This window comes from Dermacentor albipictus, chromosome 1 (genome assembly GCF_038994185.2).
Source record: "Dermacentor albipictus isolate Rhodes 1998 colony chromosome 1, USDA_Dalb.pri_finalv2, whole genome shotgun sequence".
Lineage (NCBI taxonomy): Eukaryota > Metazoa > Arthropoda > Arachnida > Ixodida > Ixodidae > Dermacentor > Dermacentor albipictus.
Window position 1 is genome coordinate 248776610 of NC_091821.1, and position 21384 is coordinate 248797993.

The 21384-nt window shown below is 50.1% G+C and overlaps 1 protein-coding gene across 11 annotated transcripts in view; it reads left to right on the forward strand.

Annotated features, from left to right (window-relative positions):
- The window catches only part of LOC135900578 (leucine zipper putative tumor suppressor 3-like), a 218167-nt gene that overhangs the window by 187431 nt on the left and 9352 nt on the right, over nucleotides 1–21384 (forward strand). For 9 of the 11 annotated variants that reach the window (XM_065430074.1, XM_065430055.1, XM_065430045.1 and 6 more), the window contains 2 exons: nucleotides 9575–9664; nucleotides 9990–10580. In XM_065430074.1, coding sequence (XP_065286146.1) covers nucleotides 9596–9664; nucleotides 9990–10580 — 660 coding nt within the window. In that variant the 5' untranslated portion in view covers nucleotides 9575–9595. Of the gene's footprint in view, nucleotides 1–8003; nucleotides 8141–8581; nucleotides 8905–9574; nucleotides 9665–9989; nucleotides 10581–21384 lie in introns of those variants that run through there. The other 2 variants (XM_065430064.1, XM_065430093.1) reach the window with 2 other exon arrangements.

The following is a 21384-nucleotide window of genomic DNA, read 5'->3' on the forward strand; positions in this document are numbered from 1 at the left end:
GCAACGTACTTGTGACGAGGTATCTCGTGTAGGAAATTTGTACGACTTTCTTAAGGCTGCGTCAAAAACATTCCGGTCGCTTTACGGATGTCTTTCTGCTGTCACTAAGTTTACTGTGACGCTTGCGTACGCGCTTAATATTGTAATTCTGGAAGTTTTTTTCCCTGGAAAGCTACACAGAATGTTCCTACATTCTTTATTGTGCACATTTCTGCACATATTGTCCCTATACAGAAAGAAATAATCTGTGTACACGTTATCATATTCAATCAAACTATTAGAGAAGAGAATGCGAGTTCTGAAAAAAAAAAAAAGCTTTTTCTCAAAACACACACGCACTTGTCTTGAGTATAAGTGATTGAATGCATGTGAAGAAAAAAAGTAAATCTCGAAATGACATCTACGTGCGCGCAACCAGCACGCGACGAAATGAGCTGATGACTTTGGCTCTTTTCCGGCGATAAAATCAGACTATGAATCGTGGCCTGAACGAACAAGACTTCTCTTTGGTGATATTAGTGTAGAGCGGTGTGTAAGAGGAGTGTAGCCTGCAAGCAAAGACGTTGGGGTGAATTTACCAAAGAGTTCAGCTAAAGGGGTTAACTTACTGTTGATTGATTGATTGATTGATTGATTGATTGATTGATTGATTGATTGATTGTGTTTATGTCAAAGCAACAGAGTAACTACGAGGAGACGCCGGAGCCGATGGATCCCGATTAATTTTGACTAACCGGACTTTAACGTCAACACAAAGCTCTGTACACCGAGCGGCCTTCATCGAAGCGCGGCCACCGCAGCCGGGATTCGGCCGTGCGCCCTCGTGCTTAGCAGCAGAACGCCGTAGCCGCTGAGACCAGGAGCCGGAGATGTGGTATCAGTCCCAACGCCTTGCTTCTCTTTCGGAACGCGAAACCACGCAGGCAACATTTTACAGCCTATATGGCCGCTTGTGACGAACTGATGAACGCTTCATTGCGTGCGTGTCTGACCATACTGTGAACTTCTCATCTTTCGGTTCCTCTCCCCCAGTGCAGGCTAGCCATTAACTGTAACTGAGCTAAGCCTGGTTGACTTCCCGGCGCCTCTGTCGCTCTCCACAACCACTGCACTGTTTCTCGTGCACATGCATAGTGGCAGCGAGTTTTTCTGCTGTAGGCAACAGGCTACGCGATTGGGCGGGATTTTCAGAGAATCAAAACCGCAAACTTCACTAACTTTGGGTCTGCATTATTTAGCTGCGCTTCGAGAAATGAGGCGAGCTCGACGACCTCACGCGAGCGGAGAATCGGTGAGGTGCCCTTCACCCCGATGATTGATTGACTCCTAGCCATCGGCGCGTGCGTCCGCGACATGAGCGCTCATTCGATTCGAGCGCGTGTGTCAGCTCAGCACTGGAGGGAATTCGAGCAGGTCGCGACGACGAGTCAATTGAACGGAAGCCCGAATGGAGGACGTCCGCGCGCCTACGACGCCGTCGGGCTGGCAAAGTGCACTCCCCGGCTCGATGCTTTGGCGGCACTGCTGCTATACTGTGGGCAGCTGGGCCCGCATCAACTGCAGCGCAAACAGGGTGGGGTCGCGAACGTACGCTTTTCTGTCAAAAATACCTGGGCCACACTGCGCGCGTGTCCGCCTGACTCGCTGATGGCGTGGGGCCCTGCTGCGGCTCCTGGTTCTCCGAAGCCATAAGCGCCGACCATATGGACTGCTCCGCCGTTCGTTGTGCCAGCGCCACCCTCTGGTATCTGGAACGAGGCAGCTTAGAATGCTTGTTTGTTTGCTGTGAATATGTTTACACTAACCCGACAAAGTCGGCTCCTTTCGCCTTCTCCTGCCCAAATTTGTTTGTCGGGGTTTTATGTCAGCGCCGGAAAATCGTGCCGCGAGAATGTCGATGCGGGTTAAAACAAATTAAATTGTGGGGTTTTACGTGCCAAAACTACTTTCTGATTATGAGGCACGCCGTAGTGGGGGACGGAAATTCGGACCACCTGGGGTTCTTTAAGCAGGAGACACACGGTACGATTTGGCGTCCGATCCGACGTGCGGCGCTGCATGCTCCGGCATGCGGCATACGACGATTCGGGACACACGGTACGTGCATCCCGCCCACATCCAGCGCCCCAGCTTGTACGCTCAGAAGGCCACATCCACGTCGAGAAACACAATATAAACAACTCTGCACAACACTGCTTCGCTTTACGCGAACACTGTCAATAAAGTTATACCCCTGCGGATGACAGCACACTTCACGACGGCGCGTTGTTCACTGACGGCTCCGCTGACAGCCAGCGATAGGGCTGGTATTGGGCTAGCTAGGCGGACGCCGTTACCGACGGCGCTTGCGATGTAGCCAGAGCTCGTCGGAGAGCGCATATTTCTGCCAAACGATTGACACTGTTCACTTGGGTCGCCCGTAATTAAATATAGTTGGTTTACTCGACGCAGCCGTTGCGAAGGGCAAACGTGCAAGCGAAGCGAGCAGATGGTCGGTGCGTGCTGTCGGCCTGCGAAATGCCCTCGCATCGCGGCTCCCGATCCCGCCAGTAGCTTAGTACTAGCGTACTAAGCGCTGCTTTGCAGAACACGCACACGTTCGAGATAATTTTACGTAACTGTTAACTATTTTGTGTGAAAAACAAACTTCAGCCAGCAAGAAAAAAAAAATACTACCGCGAGAAAGCTATAGAAACCAAAGAGAAACCGGCCCGCCGGCGCCGCCTCTGTAGAGGGAACGTCAGAGAACGTCACATACCAGCAGCGCTGTCATTGGCTGCGGCCAAACGACGGTGCGGTTGCCGGACGCGTCGGGCGACGAAAATCCTCCCGTATGGGCTGCAGAATAAGCGTACTTTCCCTCACCCAAGCCATGAAGAAGATGAAAATCTGCCCGGTTTGTCGCACGCCGGGCGTCCGATCCGGCGCTTCGCCACGGCAAAACAGATCGAGTCCGACTGCCGTTCCCGCGAGTCGGACGCCGGATTAACGTGCGCCTCGCGCTTTAACGTGCACCTAAATCTAAGTACACGGGTGTTTTCGCATTTCTCCCCCATCGAAATGCGGCCGCTGTGGCCGGGATTCGATTCCGCGACCTCGTGCTTCGGGGCGGGTTGGGTCAATTTGCCTTCGAGGGGCGGATTCACTCGTTCGACCTGATCCAGCCCAACATCCGACTCGACCCGTCAACGGTCAGTTCGTGTGAACGAATCTCGTGTGGTTCACGTGGTGCCGTTGGCGTCGGACACTGGAAAGCGTTGGGTGAGATGGTGCAGTAAACAATGCCAAATGATGACCGGGTTTGTGGCGGTGATGGACTAAGTGAAGGCAACATCGGAAAGTTAGATACTGAGAAGCGATTCATCAGCTGAATAACGACACCGAAATACGTGACGCCATATTGTAGCGTGAAGAACGTGTTCCGTCTGATAGCGAGCAGGGCCCCCCTTTTTACACTCAATCCGTGGAGTTGTCAGGAGTATCGCGCTCTTTTCAATACACGACCTCTCATTAACTTGGTCACAACTATTCCGAAGCGGCAGGAGCCGCGCGAGTCTCATTGTGGACGCGCTAGAAGTGGCGTTTGTAACCGTGACCAAGACTGCTACCGCGAGCGTTTCACCTGCTGCGTCGAAGATTACTGTCGGTTTCGGAAGGAGAGCGGAAGTGCGTCGTAGACATTGCGCCGACATTATGGTGCCCTTAAGAAATCCGCGCTCATTCGCTTTCGCGAAGCACCGTTAGGCACTTTACTCTATATATTTTGGCTTTTCTGTTGACGCCCGCGTTTTTCTGTTCGTCGGCGTCAAACCCCGCGCACGCTGTTGTTCACGGCACTCTTCGCGCGCAGTAGAGGTCATAATTGACCTTGCAAATGGGCAGGTTTCGTCTGTTAGTGAACCTGCTGGCGCCGAGGGCCTCTTGTGGACACTGGAAAACATTAAATATTTCAGCGAAATGCATCGAGAAAACCGAGAAAAGGAAAGCTGCTTGCAGAAATGTCGTTTTCATACTTTTGAATCTTTATAAAAGGAGCGGAAGGAACAAGTGAAAGTGACTTTACAGGCACTGCGCCGCATGGTATACAGTAATGAACAAGAAAAGGAAACTGAGTGTATGCCGGCCGCTAAGAGAAACGAAGGAACTTGAGAAAGCTACAAGGTGGGTTGGGGCGCTCGCTCGCGAAATGAACAGAGAACAGCGTGGACTTGGCGTGTGTGCAAGTCTCTCGGGAACCGGCTGGTTCCGGTGGATGTGCTCGGCGGTGCTTCTCGCCGAGTGGCAAGTCAGGTCGTTGCATCTCCCCTCGCGCGCGAAACCACTCCCCGCGGAGCTGACTGTCGCCGTCCCTTCCTGCACTCCACCGGTTTCGTTTCTCGGAAGCACTGCGCGTATAAGTGTGTCGCTGAAATGGCATCTCGGCGACCAACTGCAGAGATAGCTTGCGACGACGCGCCACCCCGTACTCCCGTTCCGTTTCACCGCAGCCACTATAGAAAGACGGAAATAAAGGAAGGAAGAGAGGGAGGGAGGGATCGCCTTAATGAGCGACACAGCGCTACGAGGTGCATGTAGATTGCGGAACGACTTTATTAAGTATACATCGGTAGGCGCCATAGTAAAACTTAGTGCGCTTTTTGGGTTAGTTGCAACGTTTGTAGCCAAAACAGCGCATTGACGCATCTTCCAGCTACGCCGACATGACCAGCAGTCTCACGGCATGCACTCACAAAACCTGCCCTACATATGAGCCGCCCGCATCTGCATGGCCATCACCGCTCGCCAATCATTATCGTGAGTGGAGAGCGCCCGAAGACCGCCCAATGAGGAAGCGCTCGTAAAACTACTGTGGATACGGTCCAACTTACGCAAAGAACATTCATAGGACCGAAGTCGTTACAATCATAGATGGGTTTTAACGAAGAACGAAAATATCAAGGAGAAATAGGCAAAATGATAGTCTGCGACAGATGTAGTATAACCTGAGGTCAAGCGGGCTATGTGGCTGTGAATGTTGCGCCCCGCTTCAAAAAGTATGGCACCATTCTGTTCAGGGGCGGGGCGATCGGCTGACGCTTTGGTAACACAGGAAGTGTAAGGATGGCTGAATACTCAACGTGTACCACAGGGTCTATGTGTGTGATACTTCAGCTATAAACGAAAACTTAGTTTGGTCACCTTTAAGCACCTCCATTGTGCTTGTCATACCAAGCAGAGGACAACACGACTCTCTCTCCGTTTTCCTTCTTTCTAAGCAGAAATAGCACCCAACGCAGATCCAAGTGTGTAAGGAGGGGCTGTACATCAGCACCACCAAGAATGGCCAGCGCGTTCGTGACACACGTGGCACCTATGTACGGTCGCAGCAGCTTCCGGTACTAGAAGGAAAAGAGTTGAGAGCATGGGAGTGAACAGTTGTGACCTTCCCTTTTCAGTGCACCTCACTGAAGCGTGAGAGTAAATACGCCTTAATTCATCCAGCGCAAATATCTGAGTCATTTGTGAAATCGCGGTCGTTCCTTTCGGATGTCGCTTGCATAGATTAGAGAAGAGGGGCTACGGCTTTGTATCCGCGTCGCGATGAAACGAGCAGTCATCTCGCTCTATCCTTTAAATTCTTTTAATCGTGTAATTCGTAACCTATATCCAGGCTTGTCCAGGTGTAGACCACCAAGAGAGATCAGATTTAAAAAAAAAAAGCGTTCTTAGTTTATTGTCGGCATCGGAACAGGCCTGGGAGTAGCGTGGGACACGTGTTGACGAGTGCGGCGGAATACGTTGTGGCGCCGCACGATTTCCCGTCTCCTTGCCACCCTTTAGTCTTCAAATGCGACCACAGCAGCTGGGAAGAATCGACCACACGACCTTGTGGGGCCACACGACTATGGGCGCGCGCGAGTGCAGGCGAGGAAGCGGTGTCGCGGAGACGACAGCCTTTCCCCTCGCTGATGGAGATTTCCTGTGGTGGAACAGAAGGGGGCGCAGAGCAGCCAACGTGTCTCGTCCCACTCTGCCAGTGCTCGCGAGTGCGAGCTTCTTGCCGCATACTTCTTGAGGCTTCGCGAAGCCAGGAGTCCGTCGTTTCGGACGCAGTCTGTGCAGTTCAACTGGGCGACTGGTTGTTGCGCTGCAGAAACGAGTTGGAACAAGCACCGTGGTCGAGAGATTCGTTTTAATTTTGCCCGGCTCTAGTTCTTCAGCGCGCATTGAAATCTTTGTACACGGGCGTTTTAGCATCAGACATCCACTGAAATGCGAATGCCGAGGTCGAGAACCCGTTCTTCCGGCGAGCGTCGGCGTCGTTTTGCGGCGTCCTCGTAACCGTGCGAACGAGCACAGCGAAGGATGAGAGCCAACGCGGATGAAAGACGGCGATAGCGAAGAGAGCGCGAGGAGGAACGCGGAGGAGGAGGATGCAGCGGAATCGTGAGGCAGAAAGCGGAGGAGCGAAAACGGTATGGTATGGCGAAAACGCAGGAAGAAAAGCGTAGTGCTGCGCAAGACGGGCTTTGCGGCGACGATGGCAACGAGAGAGAGTTTTAGTATAGCGTAAAGCAGCAAACGCAAAGAGTTAGCGTTAGCGTTGCGTGCACCACACTGCGCATGCGCTATACGTAAACGCTGCTGGAGCTCTTACGTACGTACGCTATTTTCAGGATTTAGCGTTGAACGCTAACGCACGCAAGGGGAGCCTTACGTACGGCAAGATGGCGGCGCCAGTCGAAGTGAGAGCAGCCCGCTTCGGATCTATCGAGTCGTCTGCCTGCACTGCTAGGCTCTATCCTACCCCACTAATGCTCGTGTTCGCCTTAGATTTGTGTGATGATGCTTCGGCAGCGGCGCACAGGTGACAAATGGGCGTTGTTTGCGATATACGTTCTCGATTAGCCGGGCAGTAGGCTTAACTAGAGGGTTTGCTCATGGAGTTAGTAGAACAACTCTATGGGTTTTCTAATGTTTGCTGTAGCCGCCTCGAGATGGCGCCCAAGTGTATTTCGTTCGTTCGCTTGGTGGAAAGCCGCATGTGGAGCCGATGCATGTCATGTTTTCCGCGGCAAAACACAGTAGTGTGGTCGGTGCTGTGGTCACAATGCGTGTGCGTTTTACCAACGACGACGATATGAACCTCGTGAAGGAGGTTTTCGCCTTGAACCCATTCGGATGGACGTCAAGGTGGGCGTCCGTTGGAAAAAATTGGAAAGAAGTGGGAAATCCGCTTTCTGGAAGCGAAATCGCCGGCGAAACGTATCCTCCGGTATAGCTTCGACGCTGAGTGGATCTTGAGGACACGTAGAACCTGCGCGGTCGCTTTCATTCCCGAAGCATGAGGGCGTCTATGTCATCCCAACTTAAAAAGGACACGTAATATGGGTCCCACAGAACACTCGATCGCGGCATGCCAAGATTAATCGGTGTGTTTCGCGACTCTCGACAAAACAACGCTCGAACCAAACACCTACATGCGTGATTAACGCAGCGACTGTGGCTTTCGATAAGCTTGACTTAGGGACACACTTGCGGATTCGGCATTGGATAAGCTCGACATTTCGTGTGGATTTGGCTTTCCAGTACTTTGTGTCTTTACATCTAGATGGCGCTGTATTTGTTTGCGTTAACGTTAACGCTTTTCTCCGTTCCGCTATTCTAAAACACTACCTTGTGCCGCGCAGTGCAGTCTTTCTTTGCGTTAGCGTTGCGTCGCACGCTAACGCTAACGCAAGGGTTTTACGCTATACTAAAACTCTCTGAGATGGCGCCAAAGTAGCGTGCGTCGTCTGTTTACCGATGGCATGCGGCGAGCGCGTCCACCAATACCATATATGGAAATAGAGCGCTGCATGAGCGTAGGTCTGTCTACTCTGTCGGCGGCTGTTGTGAAGCGCGCCCACGCGTCATCCACGTGCTGCCTCTCGCGCAGTCGCGCCACACTTCGCTCCGTTTACAACGTGCCGCACGAGACAGATTGTGCGCGCCAGCCAATATATTTTTTTCCGTTCAACTATTTCCCCTGTTTGCGATATTTCCTTTTAATGTTGCTAGCCCTGCCACATTTGTCAACTGATGTTTCTACAGCAGCAGGCAGTGTGTTATGCGGATTCTCGACTTGAATTACCATTTCAATTTGGGTCGACTGTGAAACGTAATTTACACAATTATTTGGTCACGCTCTACCTTTTCCCGTCGCACGAAGCAGCTGGCCTCAATGGCTTCATTTTTTATTTGGCCGGTCTTTATTATTTTTTTTAATTTTTGCATCTTATGTCTGCCGGGTCTTCTATTCCGCGATCCTCGCTTATCTGATGCCGCCGTTTGTGCATCCTCGATATGCGCTTGGCTCTCCGGCGCCGTCTTTTTTACCCGCTTTACGTCGGGCCAAGTGAGTGGCGTCAATGCGCTTGTGGCGTCATATGCCCCACTAATGTGCCCGAGGTCAACCAGACGACGGCCCGGTGACGTGCATCTGCAACCGCTCTCGATCGTTTGGCCGCTCACACTGCACGCGTGCATCCGAGTGGGAGATGAAGAAAGCCAGGGACAGTGCGTACTGCCTCCGACACGCAGCAGCAGCGAGCACTTGCGATTGCACCGAGGCATTTTCGCAACGAGCGCGATGAAATCTGGAGGTCGGGCGAACGCTGATCTGGCGAGCCTCTCCGTGATTTGCATGGCCTCCGTAGACGCGCGGGCAAGGCGACGCCCGCCAACCGAGGGGCCGCCATTGTTGCCGCGCAGCTTTCTGCTAGTGGAAGCCAGGCGTGGCTCCCCGCTACTGCCGTCGAGTTCGTCAGTCTGACAAAATGGCGGGGGTGGTCTGGTCACGCTTGTGCCGGCAGTGTGATTCGGCCGAGACCTCTATTTATTTGCACTGATGCCCCCGGCGACTGCACTCGATTTAGAAGAGGGGTCAGTTCTGTGGTGTCCCAGTATGATTAAAGTCGGTTACACCGCGACGCTCCGGACGCACGTGCTGTACGAGCGGGATGCCCATTGTTCAACGCCGAGAGCTGGGTGCGACAAGGTCCTGTCGCGCTTTTCCCGATTCACGGACAGCTTCGCGCTGCCACCGCCGAGGACCCGCGCGTCGCCGATGCGCGTTTTCGAAGCGATTCTCGGCAGCCAGTCATTAGCCGCCGCGCGGGGATGACCGCACGCGCAGGTGCCGCGCCCGACCCAGTCAGCAAAAGCAACCGCGGAACTGGTCGGGATTTCTCCTCCGCCGGAGGGACAACCCGGGGCGGTTACTGTTGTCGGCCGCCGCCAGACTAGGAAGTGGCCGCCGCACATGACGAGCAGTGCCAGCGGGAAGGGGGGTGAAGCGCCGGCCAGGAGTTTCCGGCGGGTAGCAGCTGCCCTTTGGCCTTGGAGCGACGTCTGCCGGAGAACTCGAAGAACGAGTTTGGCGGCGGCGAAAGTGCAGCAGCTAGGAAAATATGGGGCGCGTCTGGCAGCGACATGCCGTCTCCGCGGCTCGCTTTGTTGTTGCGATCGAGGCGCCGCAGCGAGCCGCTGCTACTCACCATGTGGCTCCGAGCACCGCTGCCGACTGTGGTGATGACCCCTTGCTCCATTCCAGGGCACCCCCTTCTCGTGGTCCATGGACACTGACGACATGACGGCCTCGCCGCCTCGCCTACCTCCCGTCAGCGGAGTGCTGGTCACCGCAGTGAGTACACTTCCAGTCCAACTGTTGTCGCATGCAGTGCTGCGCAGAGTGAAGCTATGTAATTATTACGTCCCTAATACGTGCACCTGGTGCGGCAGGCGATCGGGAACGCGAAACCGCAGTGCAGATGAAGCTCTTAAACATTAAGAAGCCAGTGTGACACGTGCCGCAGCACTGGCGCGTTCATGTAGACATAGTTGTCTGTGCGCAAGGAATAATCCTCAGCAATGGCAATAACGCGCATGAAGTCGCTGTTGGACATTGAGGCATCACGGGTGCCAGCGCGCACGAGAGGCTTTTGCGACAACTGCAGTGACACGCGCAGAACCCGGCGGTGGTGCGGCCGGTGGCCTTCCGGGCGGTGGTGCGCTGGGGCCACGGGGCGGACGTCGACGACGGATGCTCGAGCTCGAGTTCGGTGCTCAACTTGCACGACGGGCGGATACTGCTGGCGTCTGAGTGCCGGCCCTCGGGTCATCACTCGGCGCCGCTGCTGGAGAGGCAGCCGCGGTCGGCAGCCGTGAGCACGCGCACCGCCTTCCACCCAGCCCGATGCAAGGTGCCCTTCCACCAGTCGATGCCGCACTTCGACTGCAAGGAGGCCCGTGCGGCGTCACGTTCCTCAAGTGGCGGCGGCTCGGCCATGCTGGACGTGCTCGACTCGGGCCACAGCTCGGCCGCCCTGCTGGCCGAAGAGGAGGCGCCCTCGCCGAGCGACTCGGGCGTGGCTGAGCTGGAAGCTCAGCTGCGCGAGAAGGACGCGGAAATCGCGCACCTGCGCCAGACTCTGGAGCGCAACGAGCAGGCCATCATCCAGGTCTACGAGGAGAAGGAGCAGCTCTGGCACAGGCGCCTCGATGACCTGCGTGACCACTACGAGCAGCAACTGCAGAGGCACGATGTGGCCGCCGCGCGGGTGAGTGCCCCATTGATTTTTTTTTTTTTCACGCTGTCGTCACGGCCAGACAGACCGGTGCCCTCTGGGGCAAATATGGTTGGGTGGAACATCTCATGGCTCGATATCGCAACGAACGCAGTGCGTATGGTATGTATATAGATGCGAAAGCTTACGCGCTAGAGCGCGTGTTTGCACTTAACAAAGCAGGGGTCCTCGTTGATATGAAGTGTCGAAAGCGCAGAACACAGAGAACTCGCTATCAACACATGCTTGGTCTATCGTTACCTTTCAAGGCCGTATGTTGATCACAATATGTGAAAAACGGTAGGTACAAAGTAAGAACAGCAGGATGAAGTAAAGCTTGTGCATTATAGCCAGGTTTTTCAGACAAAAGATAGTGGGGCCTCAGGTGCGAAAGCCACGATATTAGATGCACGCCTATATAGCGCAGGGCTCCGAATTCATTTTGACCACCTGGACCACCTAAATCTAAGTGCACGAGCGTTTCAGCAGATCGCTCTCATCGAAATGCGACCGCCGCGGCCGGGTTCGAATCCGCGATCTCGAGCTAAGCAGCGAAAGTTTTTCTTTCTTCTTTTTTTCACTGCAGGCAACGAAACGACTAAATCCTGAACTCGAAAGGATGAGTTACAAGGTAACAGTACTGAGAAACGTTGTAGGCACAAAGTGACGCGAGCGCAGCCATAATGTCACATAACTACTATCGTTGGATGCGCACGCTTCACTGGCCTTGAAATGCATGGTAAAGCCGTGCATTGGTGCATAACTGCGCAACGCGTGTAAATTGGTTTCGGATCTCGTTGATCGAATCTCGTTGAAATATGGATCTTGCGGGGACCTACAGACCACTTGCCGTTTGTGCCTTCGAAGACAACGTGATCGACGCCGTATTATACGTGCAGCAAAAATTCCTTTTTCTGTAAAGCATATAGCTACTTGGATCTCGTCACGCATCCCCCTGTACGCTGGTTGGCACGTTACGGGTAAACGTTGCACAGGCGAAGGTACTGCGTATTAGGATAGCGCAACACAATATTCGGTGGGTATATAAAGAAGCAAAGATACAACAAACAATGGCAGGCTTCGGTGGGGCATTCGTGAAATATATTTACTAAGCGCAAATTCATGCGGTACAAATAGTAGACACTACACTACAACCAGACATTTGCTCCAGTAACACGTTTTAACAGGTAACACGTTTTAACACGTAACACGTAGTAACACGTAAACACGGCGTTTTCGACATCTAGCAACCAACTGTCTAACATTACTTGCATACGTTGTATCGCTGTTTTCCACAACCATTGCGTGTTAATTGCGATGGTCGTTACTGGACATGCCATGCCAGTTGGAGTTCTCCCTCAGTATTTGCTATAGCATCTTCAGTGAGCTAGGTAATATGGTGTCGCGACTAGTCCTTGTTCCCAAGCAACCTCCTCTTCCTCCCACACATTCGAGACTCTCGAAGTTTTTTTTTTTCTCTCCTGCGTGGGTTTGTTTGGCCGACACCATCTGCGCCTTTTCCACAGCACACCGTTACAGTTATTTGATTTTGTTTTTGTGCAAGGATTCGTGCAGCTAATTTGTAAACGTGTATGTAGGTGTTCACTGGGCCGGCGCCCGCGTGGGAAGGGAACAAATGCCGACATAACTATGCCCAGTGTTTTGTCTTGTGTTTGCGCCGTCTACCGTATTGTCAACAAGCAAGCCCGACTGACGAACAACTGTTTGGAAGAAATGCGCATTTTAGTAACAACCAGAACAACTGAGGGAAAATTCACTCCAAGTCAGTGGTGAACTCTTTTCTAAGCTTTCAAGGTGACGTACTAACAAGTCTGAGGGCGAAAAAATAAAAGAAATAAAGTGCGGAAATAATCGACAATGATTGTTAATATAAGCGCATAGCACGTACGCTTCAAGAATGCTGTTCGCTTTATGAAAGCAGTGGTGCGCTTGACGGCATATATTTGTTGCATTGGGAATACGTAGGTAGCGTTTGTTGTTTCACTGCGTAACTCCGCAGAGAACAGAGCCGTCAACCAGCACAGTTGCACGGGTCCTATAGGTGAGACGGCGTCTCAAATTGCTATCATAGTTCGCATTCGGCGACGAACGCGCCTCGCAACTCACGCAGCCGAATTGCGATGGCGGTGAAAGTCCAACCACCGACCACGAAAGCAGGCAAAAGAGCTAAAGAAAGCTATTCGCTTAATAACCTACTTTAAGGCGGGATCCATATCCCGTGATAAAATAAGCAGCTTGGACATATTAGAGAATCAGCAGAGGGAGAAGACGGATCTACGGCCCTCCGCGCTCCAAACTAAATAGAAGACATGCCCAAGACTGGCGTCGCAATCACACTGGACGTTCTAACGTCATTACTATGGTGTCATTACGTTCGAATGTCATTCGTTCGTGATATCGATGACGCTTAATTCTAAAGAAATTCGCCAGAAAAGTTGAAGAAGAGGAGAGTACAGTAGCAGGAAGGTTAACCTATTAAAAAAATAAATAAATATGAGGCGTCGCTTCAGTGAAAAAACACAAGCAATATGGCTGACATGACAGCGCTGAATAGACTAGCGCTGAACAACGACGATCAGTTGCAGCAGGTAAAGCGTTTAGTTGCTGTATACTTTGCGTTGCGAGCAAAGCGCTTTAATAAGAGAGAAAGGCTTGAGCATGAAATAGACGCAGAAGTAAGACTTGGTCAGGAAATTGAGCAGCGCATTCAAACAAACGCGTTCGCTGTTGCAGCAGTGATTGCGAGCGCTTCCACTGTACACCGAGAACGTTGGACTTTCCAAAGGGACGAGCACTGCTTTGAACAGACTCTGCCAAACCTTGGAGCGCCTGATTGTTGACAATAGTAAAGCCGGTCGTAAAGCGACGGCGGCCAGACGCCACTGAGGTGGAGGGTAAAAACATTTTGTGACAGCCTGCCGTACAGGTGTTCTCGCGTTGAAATAATATATACGTTAAAACACGCAAAATTATTTACATTTTCACATGAACGCATCTCAAATTACGCATGCTCAATATCATATTTTACAGTCTGTGGGGTAGAGAGTATACATTCGGTTCGAATGCGAAGGCGAATGACTTTCTCGAAGTCATTCTATCGCAGAAGACATTCAATTATAATGGCATTAAATATCGCTGCGTAGAGGCCGAATAATGTCATTAGATGTGAATTGTCATTCTATTCGAATGGCATTAAAACGGCCAGTGTGACAGGGGTACAATTCATACCCACACCTAAACCTCTTACACAAGAAGCACCCGACATATTACACGGACACCTGCCCGTGGTGCGGCGCAAAACCCATGCTGGCCCACATAACGTGGGAATGTACGGCTAGGCCAAGCAACGCGTCAACTCACCTTTTCTAAGGGTCACGGACTTCGTACGGCAGTGGGAGGCACTGCTAGCAAGCGATGATCGGGGGAGCCAATTGGCCTTCCTGGACATAGCGAGCCGCAAGAGCCACTGGAGCCCTGGACTGAGGGCCCCACCCAGACCTGCCATAACTCCGATTAACTGCTGAATAAAGCTTTTTTTTTCTCTCCCACTCGCTCATAGTGAGCGCGCCTTATACTTCACCGATGGGCGCCGCGATCAACACCTCATTGATAACGCAAGGCCTGCGCATTTTGAGCCGTGACGTCACGCGCGAAGTCATCGAGCCCACACACTTAATCGGGACGCTTACAGCGAGCACATTAAAGCGAAGCTTTCTTTGCTTGCTTACCTGTCCAGTTTTTATTTTAGTGTGGGTCGGTGCTGGGTTTACTGCCGAATAAACTGGGCCGACCCCGAATACAGAGATCCTGTTAATGTTTTCCCTCCACGCCACAGCTGTGTGGGAGAGCCCCGTACGTATACCCGGCAATAGAATTCCATACAACGCCGACGCCAAACCCGGAGATAAAGGCAAAAAAAAAAGGGGGGGGGGCGCCAGGATCGGCTCAGCGTCCCAATTGGGCCGATCCTGGTGGCGTATTTCGAATTCCGATCAGTTCCGATGCTATCACGCACGAGAACGAAAGGAGCGGGCGAGGAGGAAAGTAGGCAACATTATCATCAGCCTGGTTACGCCCACTGCAGGGCAAAGGCCTCTCCCATACTTCTCCAACTACCCCGGTCATGTACTAATTGTGGCCATGTCGTCCCTGCAAACTTCTTAATCTCATCCGCCCACCTAACTTTTTGTGCGCCCTGCTACGCTTCCCTTCTCTTGGAATCCAGTGCGTAACCCTTAATGACCATCGGTTATCTTCCCTCCTCATTACATGTCTTGCCCATGCCCATTTCTTTTTCTTGATTTCAACTAAGATGTCATTAACTCGCGTTTGTTTCCTCACCAAATCTGGTCTTTTCTTATCCCTTCAACGTTACACCCATCATTCTTCGTTCCATAGCTTGTTGCGTCGTCCTCAATTTAAGTAGAACCCTTTTCGTAAGCCTCCAGGTTTCTGCCCCGTACGTGAGTACTGGTAAGATAGAGCTCATACAAAGTAGGCGACCGCCGCTAAAGGGATCTCGAGCGCTAATGTGGTCACGTGACCAGGCCGCCACCGCGGATCCTGCAGGCAGTGCTTTCTTTGTAATCATGATTTTGCTGTCGCATAACACTTGCTCAGACGTTGTATGTTGGCGTGAATTTGTAGCCTTTTTTCCCCGTTTGGCTTCGGCGTCTCGCCGTGTATACGGAGCTCTCCCACACAGCTGCGGCATGGAGAGGGAAAACATTTACAGGACAACACTTACAAAGAACATCTCGCCGGATACGCTCAACGGGTGGTCCATGCAAAAGATTTAAACAAAGTTCGAAACAAAATACATTCGCACGCATCATGTGTCTATTTGCGTAGGATTTAACTGAAACGACTCAAGAAAAAGATCTCAACGAGCGCGTTGAATCTGCCGTACGTTTTTAGAGTGCAGCTCTTAGGCACCCGTTCCTGCGGCGAGCGTCGGTGTAACCGAGCGAACGAGCACAGCGAAAGTTCAGAGTGAACGCGGAGCGCAGCGGGGGATGGAAGACGCGAGGAGAAAAGCGGAGGAAGAGGGTATGGCGAAAGCGCAAGAAGAAAAAAAAGCCTAGTGCGGCGACGATTGCTACGAGATAGCGCGCGTCGTCTGGGATGTGTCTGGGGAGGCTGCTCAGAATCGCGCCCACGCGTCACTCACGCGCTGCCTCTCGCGATCGCCAGATTAGCGAGGCAGTCGCGCCTGCCATATATCGCGAAATGAAAACACGTGCAGAGCTGCGCCCAAATTTCGCATTAGGGAGTATCGTAATCGCCAGTGAAACATTTTTTGTAAAATACCTGTTACAATCTGAGCTAACTTGAATGTGTCTGGAGGCCTCAGCATCTGCTGTAGCACAATAAATTTTTTTTTATTCATACATTTCCCCGCTTAGCCTGAAGGCATTATAGCAGGGGGGCTACAAGCTTGGAAAAAAAAATTCTTCATTCACACTGCACACTTGGTCAGATATGTCAGTCGATTCCACTGAGCGATAGTTAAAAAAAAAAAGAATTTGCATACAGGTTCGTCTTGGCCTGGTATTCCCCAGTTTTGTACTTGTGGTCAGTTCGTCCAGATGTATAATTTGGCTATTTTAAGCAACTTTCGCTATCAATTCCAGTTTTGTTATTAAATATATGGCATAAAAGTTTTAACCGCATTTCTTTTCGGCATGATGAAAGTTATTCCCAGTTCAACTCTTTTTTAATTTCAGTGCAACTATAGTTCTCACTGTACCTACCGAAGACGAACCTGGCGGCTCTGTTCTGAATTTTTTCTATTCTAGAGGCTGAAGTACGAGCCGTCTGCTGAAACTCCGAACTAAATCTGCACCAGGCCCCGATGGCATAACAAATAAAATCCTCCGAAATCTAGACAACGCATCTATCACTGCCCTAACAGAGTACTTCAACCGCTGTTGGGAAACAGGTTCTATCCCCTCGCAATGGAAGCATGCACAAATAATATTCATACCTAAACATGATGAGTGACTACAGCTTGAGAACTTTGCCCGATCTCTCTGACCTCGTGTGTAGGAAAACTCATGGAGCATGTCATACTTAACCGCCTCCACAATTTTGCGAAAGACAACAACCTATTCCTGAACTCTATAATTGGCTTTCGTCCTAAACGTTCCACGCAAGACATCATGCTTTAGCTTATACATCAAGTTCTGGACCACATATCCAAGGAGGGTACCCGGACTGTCCTGAGCCTTGACCTTACAAAGGCCTTTGACAACCTAGCGCATCATGCTATACTGGAGAACCTGGAGTACCTAGATGTAGGCCAGAGGACGTACAACTACATCAAAGATTTCCTCAACCACCGCACAGTGGAACTAAAAATAGGAGAACTACAATCGGACAAGATCCCTCTTGGAAGTCATGGCACACCACAGAGATTAGTCTTGTCCCCCTTCCTCTTCAATTTAGCAATGATCCGATTACCGGAACAACTTAATCAGATTCCAGATCTACACCACAGTCTGTATGCTGACGACATCACCCTGTGGGTGGTTAAAGGTAGCGATGAAGATATAGAAACCATGCTACAACAAGCTGTAGACAGGGTTGAAAAGTATGGGACTAACAAAGGCCTCGCCTGCTCCCCACAAAAATTGGAACTTTTCCACTCAGAGCCCCTACAAACCGCAAATCCAACACTGCACCACCCCCAGAAATCACTGTGCGAGCTGGAGGAGGCGCGATCCTGGTGGTGACCACCATCCGCGTGTTCGGCCTCTTCATGAAAGCTCACAGGTGTGATGGCAACACAATTCATAAACTAGAAGCGTGCGCTCAACAGATGATGCGACTCATCTCAAGAATTGCCAGCCGACACTCTGACATGAAAGGAGCCAATCTCATAAGGTTGGTACAAGCCTTCGTGCTCAGCTGCATAACCTACATCACCCCGTACCTCTGCCTCAAAGCAGAGGTACGGTAGATAATTCCCTCAATAGAGGGAATTATCTGGATAGCCTATAAAGAGACTCTTTGGCTACCTATAAGAACGGCCAATGCTAAATTGCTAGCCCTAGGTGCGCGCAACACCCTCTAGGAATTTGTGGAAGCACACCTTATATCTCAATACGAAAGGCTAGCTCAGAATGCCGCCGGGCGAAACATCCTCCAGAATCTTGGCATCAACTATGAGTTGATGCAAAGCACTAAAGTAGACATTCCTCATGATCAGAGGCGCCATCTCAAAATTAATACACTCCCTAAAAACATGCACCCAGAATTCCACAAGGAAAGGAGGGCCGAGCGGTCCAAAGGCCTACATCAGGAATTCCACGCCTTCAAAGATGTAGTCTATGTTGACGCAGCAGAATGCATAGAATGCAACTGTATGTCCCTTGCAGTGGTAGACTCCTCAGGTCAAATACTGTCAAATACTGGTGGTTCAATCTGCACCAGAAGCTCTGAAACAACGGAAGAGGCGGCTATTGCTCTGGCAATAGCCTCCACACATTGTCATTACATTATGAGCGATTCCAGAGCAGCAGTATGCAATTTTGCGAAAGGTCGGGTCTTGGCTCCCGTAAAACACATACTAGACGCCAAACAACACCCACGACCAATCCAGATCATTTGGGATCCAGCACACTTTTCCCTACCCGGAAACGATGCCGCCCACACTGCCGCTCGAGGACTCGCCAACCAAGCACCCGGACAGCTCACACTAGGATCAGAGAGGGATCGCATGGTCAGTTACCAGGAAATAACTCAGCACTACAGGTTAGCCAGGGCAGTGTACCCGCCAGCACACAAATAGCTTAACAAGCGACAAGAAGTAGCTTGGAGATGACTTCAGATGCACACCTACCCCAACCCCGTAGCCTATCACTACTACTACCTGGACTAATACTCTAATACATGTTACCATTGTAAGAAAAAGGCGGATCTGTTCCATATTATGTGGTCGTGCTCAGTGGAAAATCACACAAATCGCGAAAAAAATAATACTGAGCAGTGGGAGATGTGTTGCTCAGCTCCGACCTTGACTTGCAGGCCAAGGTCATCAAGAGAGCTGAAGAAGCCGCCCGGGCCCAGGGGCTCGTGGCTGCCTAACAACAAGGTCATCCATCAGTACCTTGTTTTCAGATAAAGTCTTTACTCACTCACTCACTCTAGTTTATTGATCAGGCATATTTCAGATTGGGACCCAGAGACTACAGGCATATTCTAAGGTAGGTCTTATACATGTTAGGTACACTGTGCTTCTGAGGTTGGAATTTGCACATTTAAAATTTTTTTGAATTCAATGCTACTGCAGCTTTGGCAACCACATAGTCCACATGTGCCTTCCAAGAGGAGTCGCCCAACAGCAGCACACCTAAATATTAATGAATTTCTTACCTAAAGCATTCAACGAAAAGAAAGGGGGTTAACCGAGGGGCCCGATTTTTATTAGTCATATCATAAGAAGCCAACAAACACTGACACTAAGGACAACATAGGGGAAATTACTTGTGCTTAATGAATGAAATAAAGAAGCAATAAATTACTAGAAATTAAAGTGGATGAAAAAACAACTTGTCGCGGGTGGGAACCAAACCCACAACCTTTGCATTTCGCATGTGATGCTCTACCAATTGAGCTACCGCGGCACTGTTTTCCCATCCACTTTCTTGGGTATTTATGTGTCCTAGTAGAACCCTCGGAGTGTTAGCCAGTGCCACCACTCGCAGACCTTCGCGGCGGACGTGGAACGACCTTTTTGCCGCAGGCGTCACGAGAACGTGATCTTTTTGGGTGAAGGCAACTGGTCAATAAACCCACATACGCAACCTGAAGGCATCAATGTTGCCGGATTTGAGACCCTCGTTATGTAATCAATGAGAAGAAAGGGGGTTAAGCGAGGGGCCCGATTTTTATTAGTCGTATCATAAGAAGCCAACAAACACTGACACAAAGGACAGCATAGGGGATATTACTTGTTCCTAATAAATGAAATAAAGAAATGATAAATTAATGGAAATTAAAGTGGATGAAAAAACAACGTGCCGCAGGTGGGAACCGAACCCTAAAGTATTGTTTGTTATGTAGTAACTTGCATCAATTTTTTTTTATTATCAGTAAAACATAAATGGATGCACTTATACATGTTCAGATTCATTCCACATGGAACACCATTCACAAATACGTTGAAGATAGGCCTGTAGTTCTAGGGCATCATGTTCATTCTTAATTTTTCTATATATAATGCAGTCATCTGCAACGAGCCACATATCGGAGTTGATGCCTAAGTGAATGTCATTAATATAAACAAGAAATAAAAGGGGCCCCACTACATATAGCCCTGCACCGGCGCACATCGCCACACAGGGTTTTCGAAAACCACAACGTTGTTTGTTGAGCAGTTTCTTTACATATGTGCTGTACATGTCAAAAACAATCATCCTACAGCTTTTAGAGCGTATACCTAACGATAGTGTACTAAATTTTCCCTTGGTCAATGGACATGGCTTGCGTTGCGTGCACTGAGCAATCGCAAAGCCTTGACTGAAGCAGGAGGCCTGCCTGTTTAAGCTATCAAACCACGGTCACACAACCTGCATAGTGATCCTACTGTTACTATATTGTAATATGTTCTTAAGCGTCATGTTTTGCTACACAGTATAGGAGATATTGTTTATTGTGAGCCCGCTATTCTAAACATTTTTGTGCTCAGAAATGAAACAAAATTCGGAGCAGCGGTTCTTCAGAGTTGCCCAAGCCTTAACCGCTTCATATCTTAAACGAAAGCACCTTTAAAAAAATTATTCTTTCCAAGGCATATTTATTCAATGGAGTCTCTGACCTTGCATTACATCAAAGCTCAAAGTGCACAGACAGGGTAAATGGAGAAATCCACCAGGTGTTGTCTTAAAATGTGCACATAATTTTGATGTTTACAGGGCTGTAGCTAGTACAGCTATGCTAGTACTGACATAGTACTAGTAATACTAGTACAGCTATACCTTGTTTTCTTGGCTAAAGCCCAATAGATACAAGGTTTCTTTAGATAGCAACAGGGTGCCTGCCATATGTAATCCTGTTGTCTATGAGAAATTGTAGGCATTGTTTAACTGATTTTTGTGTAATTCATTTAAACAAAGAAAAAAGAGGTGGGGGGGGGGGATCTGGTTGTGGTGGCACTGTGTGCGGCTGTCCCAGCCTCATACAGGAGAGCTAATGCAACATGTCCAGCATCTGCCTTGGCGTATGTTAGGCGAGAAGTGGTTCGCGAAAGTTTGGTTATCAAGTTTATATTATACAGAGTTGAGCAATATTCCAGACTATCTCATTTTTAAAAATGAATCTTTGATATGGATGGATGGATGAAAAACTTTATTAGGGTCCTTTAGGGTGCACACTAGCATGCAGCGGGCCGCTCCCACGTCGGGACAGATATATCCGGCGCTCAATCTGGCACTCTTTCTCCTCTAAGACACAAAGCAAATTATTTGGCGTCTAAAATTGCTGCAGGCACCTGATTCACCCTTTTGTTTTATTTCGTCTTATTCACAGACTGCTTGTGAACGATATGAATTAAACATCTTTCTTAGTACTTTTCAGGACTTCGGAGGTCGTTGGTGGCTACTTTACTTAATTTATAGCCCGTAAATACTAATATACTGCTCAAAAGTGGGGAAATGCATCGGCATACACTACGAGGCTTTTCGCGGCAGCTTCAGAGAGGTTGGCAACATCGGCAGCCTGTAATACACTACCTTATGGTGCACACACAAATCCGAAGTTCAGTGATGTTGGCCAA